The 27386-nt window shown below is 42.0% G+C and overlaps 1 protein-coding gene across 3 annotated transcripts in view; it reads left to right on the forward strand.

Annotated features, from left to right (window-relative positions):
* The window catches only part of LOC139577168 (EGF-like repeat and discoidin I-like domain-containing protein 3), a 204313-nt gene that overhangs the window by 160340 nt on the left and 16587 nt on the right, over positions 1-27386 (forward strand). For all 3 annotated transcript variants that reach the window (XM_071404062.1, XM_071404063.1, XM_071404061.1), the window contains one exon: positions 26699-26854. In XM_071404062.1, coding sequence (XP_071260163.1) covers positions 26699-26854 — 156 coding nt within the window. The remainder of the gene's footprint in view (positions 1-26698; positions 26855-27386) is intronic.

Raw genomic sequence — 27386 nt, forward strand, 5'->3', positions numbered from 1 at the left:
AGGGTACTAGAGGTGCTGGAAGAGGCACAGCCATAGGAGCTCAGGGTACTCAAGGTAATGGAAGAGGCACAGCCATAGAGGCCCAGGGTACTAGAGGTGCTCTCTGTACTGGAGATGGATTACAGCCATAGGGGCCCATGGTACTCGAGGTAATGGAAGAGGCACAGCCATAGAGGCCCAGGGTACTAGAGGTGCTCTCTCTACTGGAGATGGAGGCACAGCCATAGGGGCCCATGGTACTAGAGGTGCTGGAAGAGGCACAGCCATAGAGGCCCACGGTACTAGAGGTGCTGGAAGAGGCACAGCCATAGAAGCCTAGGGTACTAGAGGTGCTGGAAGAGGCACAGCCATAGAGGCCCAGGGTACTAGAGGTGCTGGAAGAGGCACAGCCATAGAGGCCCAGTGTACTAGAGGTGCTGGACGAGGCACATCCATAGGGGCCCAGGGTACTAGAGGTGCTGGACGAGGCACATCCATAGGGGCCCAGGGTACTAGAGGTGCTGGACGAGGCACATCCATAGGGGCCCAGGGTACTAGAGGTGCTGGAAGAGGCACATCCATAGGGGCCCAGGGTACTAGAGGTGCGCTCTGTACTGGAGATGGAGGCACAGCCATAGAAGCCCAGAGTGCTAGAGGTGTTCTCTGGCAAAGCCATAGAGGTGGTGGCTCTGCTTTCTTTTAACAAGTGTGCCAACTCAAGTATACTGGCTGCTTGCTTCTACATCATTTTAAACAAGCTTTCTTGCGAATAAACTTCACCTGACTCATAGACGTCAATGTCTAGTTCCTCATCTGGAGCAGTTACTATTCTGAAAGGGACTTGAGGAATGCTGGGGAGAAGTGAGCTGACGTTTGCCGTGATGGTCCAGTGTGGTACTCCCTCGAAGGGGTCTCAGAGATGGGTTATGGTGCTGGCTTCTCCTTAGAACCAGAGGGACAGGACTCTGTATGGCAGATGGATGTGGCTTTAGGGCTGCTGTGGAGGGTTGGGTTCAGCCTACCAATGACCTCTTCTGCTCTCCTCTCTGTTGTTTGAACTCAACCTCTTCCAGGTCACACTCCTCCTCCCACAGACAGATACTGCTGAAATTGTTGTTCCACCCCTTCCAATATAGATGGGACATGATAATGGTGAGAGAGGACGATAGAATCCTATGAAGCATAGAGATCAAACTAATTTAGCATACAAGCATTTGAATCTTTTGAAGTTCGTTTGGAAAATATACAAGTACTTCCATGATTAGAAAAAGAATAGCAGCTTTAAAAAACAAAACAGAAACAATCAACATTGTAAATAATAAGTCTTAACATTTCGATCTGTTGCGCTATGTGGTGTGAGTATTCTGCATACCATTCCTCTTGCCCTCTGAAAGACAGCTGGAAAAATCTAAGTAAATAAATATTTCTAATGTATTAGACGAAAGCACACCATCTGATTATGTTGTGTGGCAGGTCTGCTAACAGATCTCTGTTTCATAGTGCAGTCAAAAGGGTGGACCAGAGAGTAGTGAAGTCCACCTCAGGCAGTGGACAAAGACAGTAGCAGTAGCTCTGGTAGTGTCAGGGTCTTGTAATGAAATGATCCTGAGCTGTGCTGTTTTATGGGTTAAGTTCCTGCCTTGCCCCTAAAGGGTGTTAGGGATGTGGCTGCAAGTGACCCCTGGTTTGCATATGAACAGATTAACCTGAAGAATGACGCACTAATGAGCTCATTAGCCACTGTACTGGTTGAATAAACTTTGTTTCCACCTTGTTTTCAACCCAAAACATCAATGTGATATGACATTGAATCAACATGGGAAACGGATTGGATTTACAAAGTCATTTTTGTTGTTGATTTCACATTGAATTCACATTAGTTGACAACTCAACCAAATGTAAATCAAAACTAGACATTGACGTTTCTACCCAGCGGGTAGCCATCACAGCAGAATGCCCATGCCTAGGATGAGTATTAATGTCCCATTAACCCTACTGCTGTGGCTGTAGTGAGAGACCGAACATATTATATTAGAAGTTATGGAGTGTGTCATACACTTTGAGTCAGTACATTGGTAGCACACAACACTTTGGGGAGAGTAAAATATGGTCAGCTATCTTGATTTATTTCCCCAAAGAAAGCCATGGCCTTGACATTAAACATTACAACAAACCTTAAACATGACAACAAAAGGATGTAGTCCCAGAGACAGACATTAGGGCTGTTGACATTAGGGTTCCTAGAGCTATGAACATGAACAGAATAACAGTATGGTCGTTACGGCATGGAGAGTTTAACTGAGATAGTGATGAGCCTCGTATTGATGTATTTCGTTCACATGGTTGAAAGATCAATACGGCCTGTGAACAATCAATCTTAGTGTCAAGGCTGGACGCTTTGGGTTATCTAAGCTCCCATAAACTAATGCAGACAAATTTCTCTTTGTTCAAACCCCATGGCTTCCTTGCTCTCGTCTTGGATGTCTTCAATACAGAGATGCCGAGCTTTCCTCTTACGTTTGCCTCCAAGTTTGTTTAAGTGATAATGCCTTCGAAGCAGGTGTTTGGAGGATATTGGCATGGGAGTTTGTTAGGCCCGAGACGGCTTCGAGGGCATTATCACTTTTATACAATCGGTTACCAACATATTCAAATAATGATTGACATATTTTCATTAAAAATGTTATTTTGATGAATTTATTCACACTATTACATCCTTCCACAAGATATAGTCCGAAACAAATCTAGGGTTGCTACCCAAGCCGGCTGGTCGTTCGTTCTATTGGTTCAGTTGCCAGAGACGCGACGCAGTCGTTCAGTCTTTTTGTTCTGTATCTATGGACGTGACCCAGTCGTTCGTTCTAAATGTTCCATTGCCTTACTGGCTGGCAACATTCTTATCCCATGCTTGCTAGCTACCCAACTACGGCTTACTTACAGTCACGTCAAACAGTGCTGACAGAATAACAACAGTAGCTGCATTTGTTTAAGCTGTTTTCTAGTGACATTTATTTGGATTCATCCATAACAACGAGCTAATGAGGCACGATTTCGCCTGGCGTAAAAAATGTGCTCCCTCATTAGGACACTGTTGTTCAGAGGAGCTAGCCAACAACACAGCTAACACAATAACTTCAAACTGAAGCTGGAAAGACAGCAAACTAGCTGCACTTCATTACGTTTGACCTTTTTTCAATTGATATTTCTTTCTATATATCCATAAAAATGATGCCAGCTGATTCATGATTTCAACTGGCTGAGAAACGCTGTCTGCCTGTCTTTCTCTCGTCACGACTCCCGACCCCTACACGTTCATTACTATGGGACAGTTGGAGATCGAATTTTAATATTGAAGCAATGTTGCTAATGTCGAAGGCACAGAGAGTAAGGTTTATACAAATCTCTGCTGTTGAAAACTAAATGTTAGTTAGTCTGAAAGAAATGTGTGATAAAGTCTAGATGCTTTTGATTGTGGAGATGAAGTTTATAACTTCCCTGCCTGGGCTGATGCGACAGTGGATTGCGCAGTCAGATGGAACCGAGTAAATAGGCATTTTAATGTCATAGATTTAGCCGGGGGTAACTTGTGGAATACACACCTTCTGGAATGCGCTATTAACCAATCAGTTTTCAGGATTAGACCCACCGTTGTATAATTCTGCACATCCACCACTAACTACACTAAAAATTACTGAGCCAGGTGAAAGTCTGACAGGCAGGCCCCTGACGATGAGAACCATGGGTCTCTTCTCCCTGTGAGAGTATCTCGCCGGTCTGACTTAGTTTCTTTCAGACTGACCATCCCAGTTGTTATCCTAATTATGGCTTTAAATTGCTTCTCCATGTTTTCCCTTTTCCTTTCTTGCCTGCCTTGCCTACCATATTGTTTTTCCTGTAGAAGACCTTCAGTATTCTAGTTGGATCTGTCTGTTGTGCTTTTACAGAGAGTACAGAGCTACAGCTCTTTTCTGTCCATATCTCATAGGGGGGTATGGAGTGGCATTAGACAGGATGTTGGCCTGTAGAAGATAAACTAACAATAAGATATACATGTTGTTTTGTCTTTTCTGTTCTGTTTAAAGTCCTAAACTAAAAAAAAATATTCCAGCTCAATGTTGTATGGTATAATCAATCAGCTCAAAAGCATTTTATTTTATTTGTCACCCTATGTTTATCAGATACAGAATATATGTTCCATAAAAGTCTGGTACTGAATTAAAAGTGTTAAGTTGTCAAGCACATCTCCCTAAGACTAGTGTGACAGGCTTCTTCTCAATTCTGTTGTATAACTGAAACAAACAAAGAGAGAATTGAGTGATGTCCACCAAAATGTATTTTGAAATATTGTGCTCAAATAAGAGAGAGGACCTTTGGCTTCAAATCAGGTTTTTATGACCGTCTTTTCACAAAGAAAGTGAGATATTGTCAATAGAGACTTTTATTCGATAGGTTGTTTGAAAAATATATGTTGTCTAGATTTTTCACAAACCAAGTTCGATTTTATCACTAGAGCTTTTAATCCAATTATTGCCTTTATAGACTGCCTGAAAAATACATTATCTAAGCATTGTCTTCGCTGGCAATGCTTTTTCCTGCCTCCAAGTGTCTCAAAGCAACGTGAGAGAGCAACATAAACCTGTTTTCACCCTGGCCGTATCCTGCCTAGTTGAACCACCACCTGCCATTCACCCCTATAGATAAAATGTATGATCATCTGTGCACAAGCACCATTCATCTGGCCAGCTGGCCATCACCTGCACCTCACCCCTCAACGTTATCCTCCACCCCCTAATCCTGCACCATTTACAGTGATGAGGTAAGAACAGCAGGCAGTTTTTGATGGGCAGTTATGGGCAGGGGCGCAACTTTCATTGGGGACATGTCCCCCCCCCACATTCTGAAATTGCATTTTTGTCCCCCCCAGTTATATAATTGGAATGTGATACAAAACGAGGCAACGGTGTACTTTAGGACCATGCGGATGCCTCCGAGCGGTCGGGTAGGATGTTTGGAGTGTTTATCCGACTGGATAAAAAAATAATTATATGTCCCACCCACTTCTAAAACCAATGTTGCGCCCCTGGTTATAGGTTAATGTGTGTCAAGTACTGTAGCATTTTGACTGACAACACAAGAGTATTATTATCCACAAGAGTATTATTATCCACAAGAGTATTATTATCCACAAGGGTATTATTATCCAAAAGGGTATTATTATCCACAAGGGTATTATTATCCACAAGGGTATTATTATCCACAAGAGTATTATTATCCACAAGGGTATTATTATCCACAAGGGTATTATTATCCACAAGGGTATTATTATCCACAAGAGTATTATTATCCACAAGAGTATTATTATCCACAAGGGTATTATTATCCACAAGGGTATTATTATCCACAAGGGTATTATTATCCACAAGAGTATTATTATCCACAAGGGTATTATTATCCACATGAGTATTATTATCCACAAGGGTATTATTATCCACAAGAGTATTATTATCCACAAGAGTATTATTATCCACAAGGGTATTATTATCCACAAGAGTATTATTATCCACAAGAGTATTATTATCCACAAGAGTATTATTATCCACAAGAGTATTATTATCCACAAGGGTATTATTATCCACAAGGGTATTATTATCCACAAGAGTATTATTATCCACACGGGTATTATTATCCACAAGAGTATTATTATCCACAAGAGCATTATTATCCACAAGAGTATTATTATCCACAAGAGTATTATTATCCACAAGAGTATTATTATCCACAAGAGTATTATTATCCACAAGGGTATTATTATCCACAAGGGTATTATTATCCACAAGGGTATTATTATCCACAAGGGTATTATTATCCACAAGAGTATTATTATCCACAAGAGTATTATTATCCACAAGGGTATTATTATCCACAAGGGTATTATTATCCACAAGGGTATTATACTTGATAACAGATGGAGAAAAAGTTTATCTAGAACCATTGTGAGAAAGGACAGAGGGGGTTGGATTGAATTGTAATGAATTTTCCATTGATCTCATCCTATTCGCTCACCCACACATTTGGATAACACATAAAACCAAATGTTTACTGCCATATATAACAACAGAGAAGATACTGTTTTCCACAAAATAGTTTTAACTGCAGTGCTGTGTTTTAATGCCGCCTGGTCTGGCAGTTGCTGTAAATGACCACACGTTTTCCGTTGTGTGCCACATGTTCTCAATTGACGAGGGGAATATTAACAGATGAACTTGATGTGCTATCACGATCAACGTTGTAACCAGCATCTTTTGAGATTACCTGAGATGGAGAACTCCTCTCCTGTACAATTGCCCAAGTTGTTAAGCTTCTTTTTTCCTCAGGTTTTTAAGTAGATTGTATTAGCATGTTTTGTGAACAATAACATTGTAACTAGAAAGGCTGTCAAAAAATAACAAAGAAATGTGTATGTACAGTGCATTTGGAAAGTATTCAGACCCCTTAACTTCTTCCACATTTTGTTACGTTACAGCCTTATTCTAAAATGGATTATATATACAATACCCCATAATGACCAAGCAAAAACAGGTTTTTATAAATTTTTGCAAATGAAAAAACACACATTTACATAAGTATTCAGACCCTTTACTCAGTACCTTGTTGAAGCACCTTTGGCAGTGATTACAGCCTCAAGTCTTCTTGGGTATGATGCTATAAGCTTGGCACATTTGAATTTGGGGAGTTACTCCCATTGTTCTCTGCAGATCCTCTCAAGCTCTGTCAGGTTGGATGGGGAGCGTCGCTGCACAGCTATTTCCAGGTCTCTCCAGAGATGTTAGATCGGGTTCAAGTCCGGGCTCTGGCGGGGTCACTCAAGGACATTCAGAGACTATTCCCGAAGCCACTCCTGCGTTGTCTTGGCTGTGTGCTTAGGGTCGTTGTCCTGTTGGAAGGTGAACCTTCGCCCCAGTCTGAGGTCCTAAACACTCTGGAGCAGGTTTTCACCAAGGATCTCTCTGTACTTTGCTCCGTTCTTCTTTCACTCTATCCTGACTAGTCTCCAGGTCCCTGCTGCTGAAAACATCCCCACAGCATGATGCTGCCACCATCATGCTTCATCGTAGGCATGGGGCCAGGTTTCCTCCAGACGTGACACTTGGCATTCAGGCCAAAGAGAATCTTGTTTCTCATGGTCTGAGAGACCTTTAGATGCCTTTTGGCAAACTCCAAGCGGGCCATCATGTGCTTTTTACTGAGGAGTAGCTTCGGTCTGGCCACTCTACCATGAAGGCCTGATTGATGGAGTGCTGCAGAGACGGTTGTCCTTCTGGAAGGTTCTCCCATCTCCACAGAAGAACTCGGGAGCTCTGTCAGAGTGACCATCGGAATTCTTGGTCACCTCCCTGAGCAAGGCTCTTCTCCCCCGATTGCTCAGTTCGGCCGGTTGGCCAGCTCTAGGAAGAGTCTTGGTGGTTCCAAACTTCTTCCATTTAGGAATGATGGAGGCCACTGTGTTCTTGGTGACCTTCAATGCTGCAGAAAGGTTTTGGTACCCTTCCACAGATCTGTGCCTCGACACAATCCTGTCTAGGAGCTTTCCTAGACAGGATTGTCTATTCCTTCGACCTCATGGTTTGGTTTTTGTCTGACATGCACTGTCAACTGTGGGATGTTATATAGACAGGTGAGTACCTTTCCAAATCATGTCCAATCAATTGAATTTACCACAGGTGAACTCCAATCAAGTTTTAGAATCATCAAGGATGATCAATGGAAACAGGATGGACCTGAGCTCAATTTCGAGTCACATAGCAAAGGGTCTGAATAATTATGTAAATAAGGTATTTCTGTTGGGGTTTTTTTGCGAACATTTTTAAAAACCTGTTTTCACTTTTCATTATGGGGTATTTTGTGTAGATTGATAAGGAAAAATAATAATTTAATCAATTTTATAATACGGCTGAAACGTAACTAAATGTGGAAAAAGGGAAGGGGTCTGAATACTTTCCGAATGCACTGTATATATTACATTGGGGACAGTCTATACTACGTTTTTCCTTACCTGAGTGTTTGAGTGCAATTTTATTAGATTATATCAATAATTTCCAAGTTCCTGTTTTTGTAATGTGTTTTTCAAGACAACATAAAATATCATATGAAACTACATCTTCTGTATATATCTGCTTAATCTATTCACGCCTTGTGGGAGATGCAATTACACATGAGGAGCCTGAACTATAATCTGTCAAGATGTTGCCAGGACGGAAGCTGGAAGCCATCGAAGCGAGCTGCCAAGCGTTCCAGCTGGCATAAGCTGATTAGTTAATTATGCACATTAACATGTCCATATAGCAAAGGGAACATTCCAGACACTGTGCTTTTCAAGTTTCACAATATCCCTGCTACAGCATAGAATACATATGGAACTTCTGGCATGTATTGTTTGAGCAGTAGTAAGACTTTGGCTGGTTATGCTAAACAGTCCTCAGAAAAAAGATGACTAAAGGAGGAATGGAGTGCTTAATCTCCTCTTAACTTCTGATAGTCCATTGGTTGTCTGAAAGTTAACTAGGCTTTATGCTGGACTAGTGTCATTATTAAGAATGCACATTTGAGTTTGGCCTTCTTTGTCCTTCTTTCATTGTGCCTATCTTACAGTATATTAGACAGGCGACATAATTACTTTCTAGTTACCAGTTTGTTATTGAAGTAACTGCCCTACACTAAAGTGTAAACTTGATGTGCTGAGTGTCCTGAAAAAAAAACACTGAAATCTCTTCAGGTCTTGACTCAAATTGCTTGGGAATAGTGAAAGGTTATAAAAGCATCCTTTTCCTAGAGTCACCCATACAGATAGTTTGGTGAGCAGAGAGACTGTAGTAGTGTACTGTAGCAACCCAAGAACAGCATCCCATAACATAATATCATCCCGTTTGTCTAACAAAACTCCCTCCTCTCCGTACCCCATCACTGCTTTCCACTGCTTCTCTCCATACTTTAACTGGTCATGCAGCGTACTAAGGAGCCCAGTGGTGAGAAAAGTGTTGTAATCATTATTGTTATGAAGTGACTGAGCAGAATGCTTGAAACTGTGGGAATGCACTACTCTCATATCCACAGGAAGTTACACATTGCCATCACTCAAATCCATAAGACACAGGGAGATTCTGCTATGGCAACACAAACACAGAAAATATTATAACACCGTTATGTTTAAGCTCTTGACCTGAGCGACATCAGTGTAAGACTAACAGATGTCTGTGCAGACTATGATAAACAAGCCAGGCCCTAGTTAATCGTGTTTTGCATAGACAAGCCACCACTGCATTGTGAGATTATCAAACGCAGATCATGCGGTGGTGTCATAGTTCTGATGTTTGTTCTAAAACCTAATGTTGTAGTTCCAGAGCACTTCATAAGGACATGCATTCTACAGGCATTCCTCCCCTGCCGGTTCCATAATAGAGGGTGTGTGTTTTTAACTATGACTCAACACTGTGTGATACTTTCCTGGAGTTTCCCCTTTTGTTCTTTCTCACTGTCAGGTGTCCAGTGCAGATGGACCTGTTATGCATTATTTCTCAGTCAGACCCCCCACCCCCCTCTCTTTTTAAATACCCTTTAGCAAGCGTGCACACACAGACTAGTTTTGTCACGATACCAGAATTTTTACTTCAAGTTTAGTATCACGATACTCGATACCATCACAATACTTATACCAAAACAATACCAAACCATACCATGGCAAAGAAACAAGGCGTATTAGCCAAAGTCACAGAATGGCATTTGATCCAGACAGATCTTTCTAGTTCAATACCATTGCATTTGAACATTTTGGTATTTGAATGTATGCATTAATGAATCAATTATATAAAAATTCAATCAATTTCACTTTGGTTTTTACCAGTCTAACTACATAACACTACAATTGTAATAATTTATCTCTATTGGTAAACTGGGTAAATGAAGATGTACAGTAGCCTAGACCTATTCACAATACAGGTGAATGCACATTCGTTAGGAGTGTGTACGTGAATTGAGCTATATAGCTTGTGAATTGAGCTATTGAGGCTACAGATGAAAAACAATCTGTTTACCTTGCATTTGGGTCTTATATGATGGTACTGATCATGCATAGAATAAGCAATCACTTATTTTATAAAACTGTGCATTGTCTCTTTAAGACCCATGATGTCATTCACACGCAAAGTCAGTTCGAGGCTCGAGCAAAGATGATCTTGACTGGGAGAGACGTGAGGCAGGGGAGACGAAGTGAAGTGAAGTTTCGGTGTACCGTGCAACACTAACACACACGCATGTACGCATGCAAACACGCACGCCTGCACAAACACACACACATTTATACAGTGCCTTCAGAAAGTATTCATGCCCCTTGACTTATTCCACATTTTGTTGTTACAACATGAATAAAAAAAATATGAAATATATGTTTTTCTCTCACCCATTCACACAATACTCCATAATGACAAAGTGAAAACATATTTCTTAAATGTTTCCAAATTGATTGAAAAAGAAATACAAAAATGTCTAATTTACATAGGTATTCACACCCCTGTGTCAATACATGTTAGAATCTACTTTGGCAGCGATTACAGCTGTGAGTCTTTCTGGATAAGTGTCTAAGAGCTTTGCAGACATGGATTGTACAATATTTGCACGTTATTAAAATTGTTCAAGCTCTGTCAAGTTAGTTGTTGCCATAGATATTCAAGCCAATTTAAGTCAAAACTGTAACTAGGCCACTGTGGAACATTCAATGACGTCTTGGTAAGCAACTCCAGTGTATATTTGTCCTCGTGTTTAAGGTTATTGGCCTGCTGAAAGGTACATTTGTTTCCCAGTGTATGTTGGAAAGCAGACTGAACCCGGTTTTCCTCTAGGATTTTGCCTGTGCTTTGCTCTATTCTGTTTATTTTTATCCTCAAAAACTCCCTAGTCCTTGCCGATGACAAGCACACTCATAACATGATGGTTCGTATTCATAACGCTTCGTGTTCAGGACATAAAGTTAATTTCTTTGCCACATTTTTTACAGTTTTACTGTAGTGCCTTATTGCAATCAGGTTACATGTTTTGGAATGTTTATATTCTGTACAGGCTTCCTTCTTTTCACTCTGTAATTTAGGTCAGTATTGTGGAGTAACTACAATGTTGTTGATCCATCCTCAACTGTCTCTTATCACAGCCATTGAACTCTGTAATTGTTTTAAAGTCACCATTGGTGAAATCCCTGAGCGGTTTCTTTCCTCTCCGGCAACTGAGTTAGGAAGGACTTCTGTATCTTTGTAGTGACTGGGTGTATTGATACACCATTCAAAGTGTAATTAATAAATTCACCATGCTCAAAGGGATATTCAATGTCTGCTTACATTTTTTTTTACCCATCTACCAATAGGTGCCCTTCTTTGTGAGGCATTGGAAAACTTTGTGGTTGAATCTGTTTTTGAAATCACTGCTTGACTGAGGGACCTTACAGATAACTGTATGTGTTGGGTACAGAGATGAGGTAGTCATAAAAAAAATCATGTTAAGCACTATTATTTATTTTTCATTAATTAGTAAACATTTCTAAAAACATAATTCCACGTTGACATTATGGGGTATTATGTTTAGGCCAGTGACACAATATAAATGTAATCCATTTTAAATTCAGTCTCTAACACTACAAAATGTGGAAAAAGTCAAGGGGTGTGAATACTCTTCTGATGTCACTGCATCTACTGTATTGTCAATGTCTTGCGTATTCCCCTATGAAGACAAACTGGAATTCAAATGTGGTATTCCAGTAGTTGTTGGGACCTCATAACAGACTGTTTATTCATTTCAAAATAAGCTCACCCTTTCCAACATTATTGTTTCCCTGTGTAAAATAGTACTTCTAATAGGAAGCAGCACCTCACCACTGTAAGTGAGGAGCCAAAGGACTGTAAACAAATTGCTTTCACCTCAGTAGACCAGGTTTAAGTCCCTCTACCCAGCCTTTCTTATAAGCTTACATGTCCCTGTGGCACAGGCAGAGAGATGAAATATGGCCTGTGAGCGCTGCTCTGGTGGTTCAGTGTCGTCTTTTTGCTCTGCAAGGAGGATTAAATGCAATACAAACCCCCTTTGGATGTCCCAGAGAGCCCTGTGAGAGGGAGTTACCGCCTTGGTTCATGTTGTGGAGATATGATGTTAACTTCTCAGCCATACTTCCACGTGGCATTACTGCTGTGCACTGGCAGCCTGAAATACTGTATGTAGAAAAAAGTATTTATTGGAAACTGGGGTGAATGTAGGAACTGGGCTAGCATGTTAAACCAGCAATCAGCAGTAGAAACAATAAAAAAGCATCCTCCCCACCCTTGTTTCAGTAAAAAGCTGAGGTATTCTATGAATGCAAGGACTGACCATCCATGACATCAAAATTCTAATTTTAACCATGTTTTTAGGCTGTGCAGTATTACATTTACTTTGTTTACAAACATTGGAGTAAAACAAAGCTTATAGTTTGGGTTCTGATGGGATGTGACAGCTGAACTAAGCTCATGAGGCATTTATAAGTTATATTCTTCAAAAATCAATGGGTACATATCATTCATTTATAAAGAGGGTGGTACTGCCAAGCCACTCTGCTATAAGGCAGGACTGATTGATGCTAGTGCTCAATCCCCTATCTTTCTTCTGTGGAGCTCGCTTCATACAGACAATAATTTCTCTTACATTTGTTGGAGTTTAAAGGTGTTGTTACTTTACAATATTTAAGAACAAAACACGGCCTCTCTTGTAACATTGCTGTAGTGCTTTGAGTTGTTTATGAGTTAATCAACTGGCAATACAAAACACTTTACCAGACTGCTACAAGGACATTTGTCATCCAGTAATCGGGCAGAACCACCTGCACAATGTCTGGGTCGTCATGCTTCTTCAGTTGGGATGTATCCATTTATTCTGGTCTCAATAACCTGCAAAGGTTATGAACAAGCTATAAAAGAAGTCCCATTTCGCCTGCTCGTTTGTCATCCCTTGGCCACTTCATTTTCACAGCTAATTATCTCCAGTACAGTGATAAATATGTGTGGTGATTGTCTGTGGCACCCTGATAATTATACCCAGCTCTGATGATGGGGAGTGGGGAGAGGAGGGGGGTGGGGGGACTTCTGCATGGAAACATTGAGAGAGAACCAGTTGGGCATGTGTGTAACTGGTCTCTGATAATATTAAATGCAGCGCACTGCCTTAGTCAATTATCAGTGAGTTGCTACACTACACTACAACCTAAAAGGGTTTTTCAACTGTCCTCATAGGAGAACCCTTTGAATAACCCTTTTTGGTTGCAGGTAGAACCCTTTTGAGTTCCATGTAGAACCCTTTCCATATAGGGTTCTACATGGAACCCAAAAGGGTTTTCCTATGGGGACATCCAGAGAACCCTTTTGGAACCCTTTTTTCTAAGAGTGTAATGCAGTAACTACAGCCATAGCTGTACAACTGCCCTGCTGGGTACTGCCCTGCTGGTTACTGCCCTGCTGGGTACTGCCCTGCTGGTTACTGTCCTGATGGTGTGGTGGATGAATCAGAATTAGTTGGGAAACATAAGTAATTAAGATGTCATATCTGCATAATATTCTTATGTGATATACTTTTTATTAGAATGTATTTCTAATAGACTCTAGTGTTGGCAGTTGCATTTTTTCCCTCAGCTGGGGCTCAGTCACTTGGGGCCCAGAGAGGGGAGAGGTCAGGCTTGTCTTTCACATATCCCAGGTGCTATGCAGAATATCAGAAAGGGAAGAGGACAGGATGGAACATTGTCTTCATATGTGAATGTATCTGTTAAACCATGTGAAGGGATGGCGTGATTAAGGGGGAACCAATTACTTGTCTCCACAATGTCTGTGCGCCAGTCACTCCCTCCTTTCGCATTGGGGGGAGGTGTATGGCAGTGTCTGGAAACATTGTATGTCCTCTCTGATGTTGCACTTATCCTGGGATAGTGTATGACCTAGAGGCTCACTCCCCTCAGTGAGCTTGTCCAGGAGTGGGGTCAAGAGGGGGTCTCTTGAGATGGGAGTATCTAGAGTTAACATTTGTTCTGCCATTGGATGAAGTAATGGTTCTGTGCTATGAAGTACCAGGAACGAGATTAGAACCTCGTCTTAGGGACCACACTGAACGATAATTTATAGCGAATTATCTGGCTAAGGGATACTCCTTTCTCAATTATAAAGTCCCTTTGTGAACTGTTCCTAAGATCTGTGGTTCGTCATGTAAGTTGAGAGGGGTGTATCTTGGCTATAAAAGATCTTGGTACTTTTCTGTTATCACTTTTCAATGGTTCATTAGAGATGGCGCATCATTGAAAGTCAGATGCTATTGGAAAGCTCTATTATTATAAACAATTTAGTTTAAGTATAACTCTGACTGGTGTGTGAAGTTTGTAACTCTCCTCATTTGGTAAAGCAGAAATAAGCCACCACAATGGTTACTGGCCTGCTGGTTACTGCCCTACTGGTTACTGCCCTGCTGGTTATTACCCTGCTGGTTACTTGCTCATCTAGCAGGTTGGACTCTGTGTTCCTGACAGAGTAATGTGTGTCATAATGGGGTTAGGGACCAAAGGCCAGCCACCCTGTCGTAATTGTCAGAGTGCAATGGGATCCGATTCAGTAGGAAATTGGAGCAGAAATGGATATTAAACAGCTTCAAAACAAGGCAATGATTGGATGATGGATGGATTCTCCATTACTGCTCAGAATGATGCATTGAGAGGAGTGTTTCTGATTGCTCTGCTTTTAAAACGTAATGTGGGTGAAAGCATACAGTAGGCATGTCTCTAAATGCCTATCATTTGCAGTAAATCTCTTAAAGCTGAGATCCGCATAAAGGGAAACAGCGCCGCTGGTCGCCCCAGGCGTATTTAGGGGTTCAGCAGCGTAGCTGGTAAAACCCTATTGTATCTGTTGGCGTTCATCATTACTGTTTTCGTTTTGTTTATTAACCTTATTCTGCAGTGGGCTAAATCAGGGTCACATAGTCTTTCTAGGTATTCTTAAACAAATCTACTTTGAAACAAAAGTATGCACCTCACACACATGGTTATGGGCTTAAAAAGTTAACTGTTCATCCCATTACACTTTATATAATGTACATCACAGAATACTGAAATATAACAAAACCATATGACATAGAAACAGCAGATTTTTCGGCAGGTTTTTTAAATAATAAATAGAGGGTACATCAGCTTTAATAAAGCATATAGATTAGGGTACATCAATGTAGTAGTCCGCATCATTTCCAATCCCCCATATATTTTTTGGTTAATATATATTATACATTATAGCCATACAACATTATAGGCCATGACACCATTTGACTGCAGCGAAGGGCTACACAGAGAAGAGGAGCTCCAGTGTTGTGGTAAAACAAATGTTGCAATACTTTCCTGTTCTATCATGCGTATAATGATGTGCAATGATGTCAGAGGGAAATAAAACAGTGCTCCTTGTTTGAAGTAACGTCTTTGTTGTTGTAATATGGCAAACGGATTTGTCTGTTTCACCGCTACGGACTCCAACTTTAAACAGACTGAAGAAAGAGAACAGCAGAGTTAATTGCGGGGTTATAATGACTAAGTCATGTTGCAATGAAAACAGTGCTGTAATCTTCATTATTGCTCTGCTCATAATATGTATTGCAGGTGATGTAAATTGGATTGTATTAGTTTAGGAAGAGGAATTGAGTTTGGAAGCTGCAGGCTATTTATAATATGACTGCATTTTTTGGGGGAAGCAAATACAGTGCGTTCGGAAAGTATTCAGACCACTTGTCTTTTTCCACATTTTGTTACATTACAGCCTTATTCTAAAATTGATTAAAAAAATAAAATCCTTAACAATCTACACACAATACCCCATAATGACGAAGAAAATGTGTTTTTAATATAACGTATACATAAGTATTCAGACCCTTTACTCAGTACTTTGTTGGAGCACCTTTGGCAGCGATTACAGCCTAGATTCTTCTTGGGTGTGACGCTACAAGCTTGGCACACCTGTATTTGGGGAGTTTCTCCCATTCTTCTCTGCAGATCCTCTCAATCTATGTCAGGTTGGATGGAAAGCGTCGCTGCATAGCTATTTTCAGGTCTCTCCAGAGATGTTGGATCGGGATCATGTCCGGGCTCTGGCTGGGCCAGTCAAGGACATTCAGAGACTTGTCCCAAAGCCACTCTTGTGTTGTCTTGGCTGTGTGCTTTGGGTCGTTGTCCTGTTGAAAGGTGAACCTTCGCCCCAGTCTGAGGTCCTGAGTGCTCTGGAGCAGGTTTTCATCAGGATCAGGATTTGTACTCTGTACACCTTCCCCTCAATCCTGATTAGTCTCCCAGTCCCTGCCACTGAAAAACATCCCCACAGAATGATGTTGCCACCACCATGCTTCACCATAGGGATGGTGCCAGGTTTCCTCCAGACGTGTCGCTTGGCATTCAGTTCAAAGAGTTCAATCTTGGTTTCATCAGACCAGAGAATCTTGTTTCTCATGGTCTGAGAGTCTGTAGGTGCCTTTTGGCAAACTCTAAGCGGGCTGTCATGTGCCTTTTACTGAGGAGTGGCTTCCGTCTGGCCACTCTGCAATAAAGCCCTGATTGGTGGAGTGCTGCAGAGATGGTTGTCCTTCTGGAAGACTCTCCCATCTCCGGAGAGGAACCTTGGAGCTCGGTCAGAATGACCATCGGGTTCTTGGTAACCTCCCTGACCAAGGCCCTTCTCCCCCGATTGCTGTTTGGCCGGGCGGTCAGCTCTAGGAAGAGTCTTGGTGGTTCCAAACTTATTCTATTTAAGAATGATGGAAACCACTGTGTTGTTAGGGACCTTCAATGCTGCAGACATGTTTAGGTACCCTTCCCCAGATCTGTGCCCCGACTCAATCCTGTTTTTTGCTTTGTCATTATGGGGTGTTGTGTGTAGATTGAATAGGGCAAAAAACTACTTTATCAATTTTCGAATTAGGCTGTAACGTAACAAAATGTGGGAAAAGGGAAGGGTCTGAATGCTTTCCAAGTGAACTAAATGAGCTAAAGTGGCCTGGCATGTATTTCAAACATGAAAGTAAAGGAAGGAACACTAGCCAAAATTAGTAAGCTCTCATATCCTTTATAATTATGGAATTTCATACAATTGAAGTCTACTTCCTGTTTTTCTGCTTCCTCTTTATCATTCTGAATTGACCCTTAACCTTTTGCAGATAGTATTTACAGTAGGCTTACTCTTTTTAAATTCATGAACCTGAGAATGAATCATTATGACAACTTCCAAGTGTCACAGGAAACGTGCGAATGAAGCAAGCTACAATGCTCACTAACACGTCAGGGACACTGACAAACCCCTAGGTATAAGAAAACAGGGATGTTAATTAGAAGTATTACTTGATAGATACCTGCTCTGTTCCTCTTCACATGTATTTGCGGCAATGAAAGTATTATTATGGTATTATGATTACTAGGCTTCTGAAAGGCACTGCTTCCCTAATGAAATTGGTGCAATACTGCTCCGACCACAAACTCAATCTCTTTAATCAATAAAATTAGCTGGATGTTTATTTCCATCTACACTGGAGAACTGTTCTAATGCCTCCCGGTTGAAACTCACATCTTGTCTTGAGTGTTTATGCAGAACACAGCTCAGAGTTGAAGCATATCTCTCTCCAAAGCAGTCAAAAGCTGTGTGATAGAGGGATTTTGATTGTCTGGGAGAAAGAAGACACTGGTGTTTTGATTAAATGACATGCATGGTGAAAAAGTGGAATGCAACAAGTAATTGGGAATGTTGAAGGGTGATCTGTCCTCAGTGTCCTTCAGGATAGGGGGACCACTGTGGGACCACTGGAGGCATCTGGTCATGTATTCTCAGGCAGTCAGCAGAGTCCCCTGCAGCCTAACTATTGCTATTGCCAGCCTTCAATATTGATCTAGTCCAAAGTATTCATGATGGCATTTTGTCCACGCAGACTGAGGATCCATGAGCGTTCAAAATTCTAATCAGTTTAAATGCATTCTTTATTCTCGGTGCTACCTGGCATTTTATCATTATGTGTCCTATTACTCCACACGCATAAGGGAATCAATAGGAACAGCACCTGCGGCCAAGTTCCCTTGCTGAACTAATTGAAGAAAGAGTGTTACAGATACAAAATCTCCAGGTGGTTCCCAATGCAATCAGAGAGAAGCACACAACCATTTAGCCACAGCTGTGATATTCGATGAAGGTGGCAAATATGAAATATGGAGCCTGCATCATATGTGTGTGTATATGTGTGTGCGTGCGCTTGCATTTGTTTCTAGCTGCAGGTGTGTGGACTGGTCCTCTAGGGCAGGTGTGTGGACTGGTCCACCAGGGCAGGTGTGTGGACTGGTCCTCTAGGGCAGGTGTGTGGACTGGTCCACCAGGGCAGGTGTGTGGACTGGTCCTCTAGGGCAGGTGTGTGGACTGGTCCACCAGGGCAGGTGTGTGGACTGGTCCTCTAGGGCAGGTGTGATGACTGGTCATCTAGGGCAGGTGTGTGGACTGGTCCACCAGGGCAGGTGTGTGGACTGGTCCACCAGGGCAGAGTACGGAATGAGACTAACAATGAGACTCGTGTACACTCATCATACTCATCTCCAGGGTGCCTGTAGAGAAAAATAGAGAAAAACATTTAAGAGCTGTTGCTCAGGAATCTTTGGTAACGCCAAACGTCATTGTCTCTTGTAATCATTAGAACATCAGATGTGAATTCATGATTCCAGGAATATCTTTAACTTAATCTAATTTGAAAAACACATCTGATACTAATTTAATTAAAGCATTATTGGCGGAGCCTAATTTCAATCCAGTCCAATATGGCCCTTACTTAGCTCTATTTTATTCAATTTCCACGCAGCTAGCGCGCTTATTCAATTAGCCTCCAAATGAAGTTACTGTGGGGACGCTAGATCCATCTGCTTCCCGGATTCAGTTGGGTGCTTTTTAGTGTCCCCCGGCCATCACATCTTTAAACGAACAGCCCTCCTTTGAGCCTGGATAATGCTACACCTCACCTTCCATTATCTTCTCTCTTCTTATCTTCTAGCACACGTCGGCCTCATCCCCCTGTCTCTTTTCTCGCTCAACTGATGCTGGATGTTTATTTATTGATTTATTGATTTATTTTATCTTTGAATGATTGATTCATGAGTTTCCAGCAGAGAGAGAGAGCCTTAATCTCAGGGATCTGTAGGAATGTAAGGATTGAAGGCGCCTCGACTCAAATCAGTGCTGCCCAGATTGCCTCCTATGCATTCTACATGTGTATCTGGCTGTTTCAACATATATCAAAGCCAATCTCCCACTCAAAGACCAGACTTGTATCCATGTGCTTATCTCAGTGCTTTTCTATCAGAGATTCTTATTGAATATTCACAAGTAGATGGAGCACCTTGTAGATGTAGCATCTTGTCAGTCACACACGATGATAATATGATTGATCTGGAGCTGTCCATTTTAAGAAAGGGTGCAACACTAGAGGAAACTAGGTATAGATCATATTAGAGGCCTTGCTTGGCATTCACAGTTTGTGTCTGTCAACACAAACTGTCTTTGTGTGTGTGTGTGTGTGTGTGTGTGTGTGTGTGTGTGTGTGTGTGTGTGTGTGTGTGTGTGTGTGTGTGTGTGTGTGTGTGTGTGTGTGTGTGTGTGTGTGTGTGTGTGTGTGTGTGTGTGTGTGTGTGTGTGTGTGTGTGCATGCTTCACACTTGCCACTTTTAGCACTCACAAAGACCACTAAGGAAAGAGAAACGTATAATAAACTTGTAATCGATTTTTGAACAAAATTAATGGCTGCCCTTTATCCTAGTATAGTAGATGAAAAGAGAGTACAGAGATACTACTCTGCGCCTGATCTGTAAGTCTTAACCCTGTGTTAACCCTGCCACCTGCCAAATCCAACGTAAATGCTGTTTATGAGAATCACAGTGGGTGTAATTTCCAGCGTCCTCTCTGCTGTTGTAACACCAAATCAAAGTGTATTTGTCACATGCGCCGAATACAACAGGTGTAGGTAGACCTTACCGTGAAATGCTTACTTACAAGCCCTTAACCAACGATGCAGTTCAAGAGTTAATAAAATATTTATTAAGTAAACTAAAGTTAAAAATATATATATTTCAAAAACTAACACAGTACATTTGCATAACAATAACAAGACTTTATACAGGGGGTACCGGTACCGAGTCAATGTGTGGGGGTACAGGTTAGTCGAGGTAATTTCTGACTGCATCCCAATAATCTCTCTCTTCTCCCAAAGAGTGCACTTGTTTACTTCCCTTCATGGATTTAACAGGAAATAACGGGTACTATAGCCCATGCCTACACCAATCCAATGCTTTTAAGTGGGGATTAGTGAACGGGTGCACACTTCAGGAGAAAGCAGGTATTCTTTGGATGCGCCCCGTGGATTTGTGTCCCTCTCTACTCTCCAACAGATATAGGACACGACACACTAAACCAATGGAGTCCCTCCACACTGTCAAAGCTTTAAAGGGGCAGTGCATTGAGTTATTTTCATTAAATAGACACACACAGTGATTTATTAGACATACAGTGATGATTTAAAAATACAATTACAAAGGCTGCATGGGGGCTTTAAATGATCTGTCAGCATGGTTGATTCCATGGCCGTTTTCTTCCCCCCATTTGATTTGAGTTAATGAGACAAGCAGAGTCTATCTCTAGCCCATCCCTAGAAACATGGAATTTATTTTCCAGAAGGATGTAGAATGTTTACCTTTTAATAACTGGATTTGATCCAAGGTTTCTTTGGGAAATTGATCACCCGCCTTAATTGTGTTTTTATAATCCATTCTGTCTTTGTCTTTTGGCACCCAGGTGAATTTATGCTTAAATCTTCTTCTCAAGAACTTAGCTTTGGCCCGCTGGTTTAAATGATGTATGGGGAAAAAAGGCTCCCACTAAATGAAAAGCTGTCAAGTCTTTTCAACTGTGTGTGCTGTGTCAAATTCACTCTGATCACGGTAGTCTCTCCTCAAAGGCACTCAACAGTTTTACACCTGCATGTTTTAGCATAACGTTTTTTCACATCAGAAAAAATCAAATTTTATTTAACAGTGAAACGCTTACTTACGAGTCATTTTCCAACAATGCAGAGGTAAAGATAAAGATACGAATAAAAAAATTGAAATAGTGACAAGGAATAAATACACAGTGAATAATGAATAACAATACAGAGTAAAAATAACATGGCTATATAAAGGGAGTACCAGTAGGGAGTCGAGGTGCAGTGGTACGAGGTAATTGAGGTAGCTAAGAACATATAGGTAGGGGTAAAGTGACTAGGCAACAGGATAAAAACTAGACAGTAGCAGCATATGTGGTGAGTGTGAAAGTGTATGTGTGTGTGAGATTGTGTGTTTGTGTATGTGGTGTCAGTACACATGTGTGTGCATGTTTTGTATATGTTGTTTTGGTGTGTCAGTGTAAGCATGTGTGGGTAGATTCCAGTGTGTGTGCATAGAGTCAGTACAAGAGAATTAGTGCAAAAAAGGGTCAATGCAGGTAGTCCGGGTTGCCATTTGATATTTAGCAGTCTTGTGTAGCAGTCTTATGGCTTGGGGGTAGAAGCTGTTCAGGGTCCTGTTGGTTCCAGACATGGTGCACTGTTACCTCTTGCCGTGCAGTGGCTCGAACATTCAGACTGCTTTGTAGTGTCCTTCGATTTACTGTTTACTGGAAGGCTTAAAACTACCACTCTGGCTTGAAGATGCACACTTTTATTAGCTCATTTTTGACCAATATTGGGAAGCTGTCACCAATATTTCTCCACAATTTTCTCAACATAACCTAGTATTTCCACTCAACACTTGACACTTTTTTCCTAAAGTGGATTCGGTATGCGCCACAACTGTCATTGAACCTTTGCTCTAGGAGGGTGAGGCGACATGCGGCACTGTTAAAAGCAGTCGATTTGTCAGAGCGAGCAGGAAGTTCTGTGTTGAACTTTGCTTGTCTTGCACTTAGCTCATCCCAGCAGGGGCTGGTCTCACGCCAATACAGCCAGTACTGAGCCTTTAGTATCTCCACTGTGAGTTAGGCCCCGAGGCAACAGAGGTGTACGCACCTCTTACTTGACAGAACCCGCCTTTTGCCATGTCAGTGCTCAGCGGAGGCCTTATGTGATTTGACATCCCGCTGCCTCAAGTGGAAACGGTAGTCATGGAAGGGGTTGGGAGTTGGGAGTTGGGATTGTGTGTGTGTGTGTGTGTGTGTGTGTGTGTGTGTGTGTGTGTGTGTGTGTGTGTGTGTGTGTGTGTGTGTGTGTGTGTGTGTGTGTGTGTGTGTGTGTGTGTGTGTGTGTGTGTGTGTGTGTGTGTGTGTGTGTGTGTTAGGTGTTTCAGTCTAATATTCCCATGTGGTGTCTCCCAGTTGGGCTGGCCTGAGTGTTGCCTGGAGTTGGAGCCAAGACTGTGATTATCAGGTCATCAGGCTTAAGCCTCGACACGACCACCTCTTCAACAGGCTTTCCCAGAGGCGTTTGGCCTGTTAAATCCATTGAGGTGGTGTTCTAGAACATGCTTGGAGCCTGTTCTGTGTGTTGCTAGGGGATTCACAGGTCGGGATCTGTGTTGACTCAAACAGTTGACATATAGAAACTCACACACATTTATCCCTTCATAAAAAGAAACTCAACAGCATTATGCTTGCATGTCTCGATACTATGATGTTTTATTCAAATACAGGGCCCCTTGCTAATATACAGGAAGAGACACTCCTATCTAGTTTTCTGAGCACAGATGTCACGCTAGGGAAAACCATGGGAATTGGTCTATTCCTCTCACACCTCTGCTTTAAGCTTTAACGATGGCGGCCCCAGTTTGGGGTTGATGGGCCATGATATCATCCTGTCCAGTCCACATCCCTGCACGAACTGTACTTACAGTATACTAACCTGGCTCCTGCTCTGTGCACTGTGTACACTCCACTCACAAACCCAGGCACACACACAAGCACATGCACACTTCCCCACAGGCTAGAAATTGGGTCAGGTTATATGAGCAGTGTAGATTAAATGAGTCTTCAACACACACAATTAAACGAGCACAGCTTGAGGGGGAGCTAGCTGCTGTCTGCTGCTATAGATGTATGGTATGGAGCAACAGAGGGGATAACTGTGTTCCTCTACAGCAGTCAGCCCTCAGACAACAGCACCACTTCAAATATGGACATGGGGATTACACGTCGACTTTCAACTTAATGAGCAGACGAGGGAGTCTCTCTCTCTCTCTCTCTCTCTCTCTCTCTCTCTCTCTCTCTCTCTCTCTCTCTCTCTCTCTCTCTCTCTCTCTCTCTCTCTCTCTCTCTCTCTCTCTCTCTCTCTCTCTCTCTCTCTCTCTCTCTCTCTCTCTGTGAGAAACACATCCATATGTCGTCTCTTAGCGCCATGACACGAATTCTAGCACCCCCAGGTGTTGCAGGGGCAGTGCTAATTAATTCTCCAAAATACATTTTGTGAATACGCAAATGTTTTCCGCAGTTGGGGGAAACGGGTGGAAATGGAGAACAGGGGTTGGGGGGGTGGGACTCTTGTGTCATCTTCTACTCCCCCGAGGAGAAGGATACAGAGAAAGAAAGGAATGCTGGTATTGTTTTTTGTGTGTCTTTCTCCACCACAGCCATGCAGAGGTTGCTGCAAAGACTTCAAAAGCCTCCGGTGTGCCAGGGTTAAGTGTGTTGGGGGAAGGTTGGGGGGTTGCCTGGCTCTAACAAGCTTATCTCACCCTTTAATTCGGTTTGGGCCATCAAAGTGTTGGGAGCTGGCTGCGCCAGGGGCGGTTGTATTTTTTGACCGCTACCTGTGACAGCAATTACAGGTTCCCCTTCAAGCGTGCCTTTGTTTTGGTGGCAGACTCGACTGGTTGGCCAGAATGAGATTACCTCTGCGCTGTGCTCTGCTTGGAGGGTAATCAAGCATTACAATGTGACGTGTCACTCCTTTTCTCAATGAGCAGCTTCTCTCTGAAGCTTTTTACAATTATTGTAATTATAAAAGAGAGGTTACCATAAACGTATTTATATGCACCATAGGAACATACTGTACCCCCCCCCCCGAGAAACAGACATGAACACTTCGTTAAACAAAGAGGCGAAGGGTCTTTCAATAATTTTTTGAAGGAAGTATCTCATGAATAGTGTATTCATAGCAAACGATTTATGCCCATGTGTATAATTTCCTACATGATATCAAGGTAAAGTGCCCTTGTACCGAGACTTAAATTAGGACCATAACTGTGCAACTGACGTACAAACTCAGAGAGCGAACACATTTTATGTTGTTTTCAGAACCCCAAAAGCTGGCTGCTTACTCCATATCACGTAACTCTGTTTTATAAGAGCACAGAAAGATTGACAGCAAGCCATGGCTTTTCCTCCTTAAAAGTCTCCAACAGGGTGTCTGTAGTGAAAACTTCTATGACTCCCTGGGGAATCACCCCGAAGTCTGTCAGGAGCTGGGAGGGTTGAACAGGACTGAAGGCATGCTCTGAAGCAATATCTGGGCTTCATGACAGGTGTTGTGGAGATGTGAGCTCATGTGCAACATGCGCCATAGTGAGGCATGTTTGTGTGTGTAATGCATTGTGATATGTTGTATTGGGCGGCAGGTAGCCTAGCAGTTAAGAGAGAGTTGGTCCGGTAACCAAAATGGTATTGATTTGAATCCCGGAGTCGACTAGGTGAAGAATCTACAGCCTAAATGCTCTAAGTCACTCTTGATAAAAACGTCTGCTAAATGACTAAAAGGTTCATGTAAAATTGTGTTGCAATGCATAATAATATAATGTCTGGAATGATGTACAGTAACGTAGAGTCATGCGAGGGTCTTGAAAACATGAGAGAGAAGCCACACTATCACATACTCACTCTGACAAGACTAATCAGGATAATATATGAGCTCCTGCTGCATGTTGTAAATTCAGTTTAGGAAATCCAGCTCTCTGAATCGTACTTCCCCTCTCTACTTTTTGACGGCCATTCTCTCTCTGCCAATATGTTTTATTAGTTTCCATGCAATGGCAAAACTCAGTCTGTCCTCTCTCCAGCACGTGCAGGGGACTGTTGTTGTCCATGGATCTGATAAGCCAGTTATGGTCATGATGTTATAGACATTAGGTCTTGATACTTTGACACCACAGTTTGGCCATGCAACTGCAGAGAGTTTGATGATAGTGGTCAGCAAATGTTTTTCATTTTTCAAATCCAGACTTTTACATTTTGGTAATTTGTCAAATCAAATCAAATGTATTTATATAGCCCTTCTTACATCAGCTGATATCTCAAAGTGCTGTACAGAAACCCAGCCTAAAACCCCAAACAGCAAGCAATGCAGGTGTAGAAGCAGACACTCTTATCCAGCGCAACTAGGGTTAAGTGCCTTGCTAAAGTGCATATCAACAGATTTTTCACCTTGTCAACTTGGGAATCGAACCATCAAACTTTCAGTTACTGGCCCAACACTTTTAACTGCTAGACTTTCTGCTGCCCTGGACTTCTGGATCATTTGTGGTCTAAAAGTATTTATGGTTATGGTTCCTCTTTTAAACTATCATCCATGGTTACTATGTTGAGCTCTAAGACATTACCTAAGAGTGCAATGTCAGGCAATTTATTTGATCCTTAAGCCACACATTAAGGTGGTATTTTTATTGTCATGTGAAAGAGATTTAAAGGATCTTATCGTTGACAGAATGCAAAATGTATGACCCGAACATTACCTGTTTTTCTCCCTGGTTCCTCTGTGGGATGCAACCTGGTATGATTAGGGACTCAACATGCACACATGTCTTTGTTTATTTCCTCAGATGCAAGGCTATGCTGATTGAGGCTAAATTATGAAAGATAAAGCGAAAACACCTATAAGTCCATAATTCTGCTCAGATACTATAGATAACTTTTCCCTCAATGCACAGTTCTATACTCCAGGGATACCCATCTTACATTCAGTGTGCCTTGCTCTCAGGTTCTTCCACTTTAGATTCAAACAATGTATTGTTTTTGGCATTGTGAATTCGCATACATTAGTCATTGAGCATAATCAACGCATAATAAATATAGAGATGCTAACCCAGACAAACCATTGACTTAATTGGTGGTAATTGCATGAAATCCTGCATGGGCTTGGTAATAGTAAAACAGATAGTTATGGTACATTCTGTACGTTGTTGTTATTGCGTGTTCAAGTCCAGGCTTAACACAACAGCCAGAAACATGGACTGTTGTGTTAGCTGGAAATAATGAGGAATAATTGAACCTTAAAAGTAAATGATGTAACAGCTACACTGTTTACTACCAAGCCCTTTGATGTAGGCTACAAATGAGAGTGTGTTAAAACATTTACCCATATGATGCTGCCCGGCTCTCTGAAGCTGCTCTGGCCGGCGATTTCTGCTCTGCTGAGGAGAGGCCTTGTTGTTCAATATGCTGTGAATAATTGAAGGTTACTTCTTGCAACCAAATGTACAATGTCTTTATAAATCGTCTCTGGAGATAGGAAGAGAAAAGATGCTGACGGACTGGAAGGAGAAAATTGAGCATCACTGACACTTTCGTTTAGCTGAGTCAGAGAGGTGACTAAGTAACGTTTATTTATCTCTCCCCCCCACCCCACCCACCCCATTCTTTATCTCACTCTCTGTCTCTCTCAGGTTGACATGCTCCTGCCTACTAAAATCACCGGCATCATCACCCAGGGGGCCAAGGACTTTGGCCATGTCCAGTTCGTGGGCTCCTACAAGGTGGCCTACAGCAACGATGGAGAGAGGTGGCTCCTATATCAAGATGAAAAACAGAAGAAGGACAAGGTGAGCCATCCACACTCCATGAAGATAACCAAACTGCTCCATTAAAAAATACATGGAACACAAACACTGCATTCCCTGAGTAATGGAAGGAACAGTGTCTACCAGAACTCAAGCAGAAGTATTAGTAGTTATAAAAGCCAAACAATATTTCAACATTCAGTAGTAATATCCCAAATGCATCCAAATAAAAATGTCCATTATGAAAACAAGAATAGCACCCCATTGAATAAAATAGTAAATTAATGGGAGAAGCAGAATGAATGGAGAAATGTGTTGTGCAGCCTGTAGTTGTCCAGATCTGTCCCGGTCTCATCTCTCTGTTAGCATTGCATCTTCTTATCTCGGGCTCCAGCACAGCTTGCTGGGGCCTCTCTGCCGTCGTCTCGTCTCCTGGATCAGATAAGGGCATGTTGTCTAGCAGTCCTGGTTGGTACACTGCCCGAAAATGTGTTTGCAGTCCTTCAATAGAGTACACGTGTTCGTTCCAATTGCCCACGCCAGCCAGCGGAAGGGAAGGAGGCTGTGGCAGTCT

This window comes from Salvelinus alpinus, chromosome 5 (genome assembly GCF_045679555.1).
Source record: "Salvelinus alpinus chromosome 5, SLU_Salpinus.1, whole genome shotgun sequence".
Classification (NCBI taxonomy): domain Eukaryota; kingdom Metazoa; phylum Chordata; class Actinopteri; order Salmoniformes; family Salmonidae; genus Salvelinus; species Salvelinus alpinus.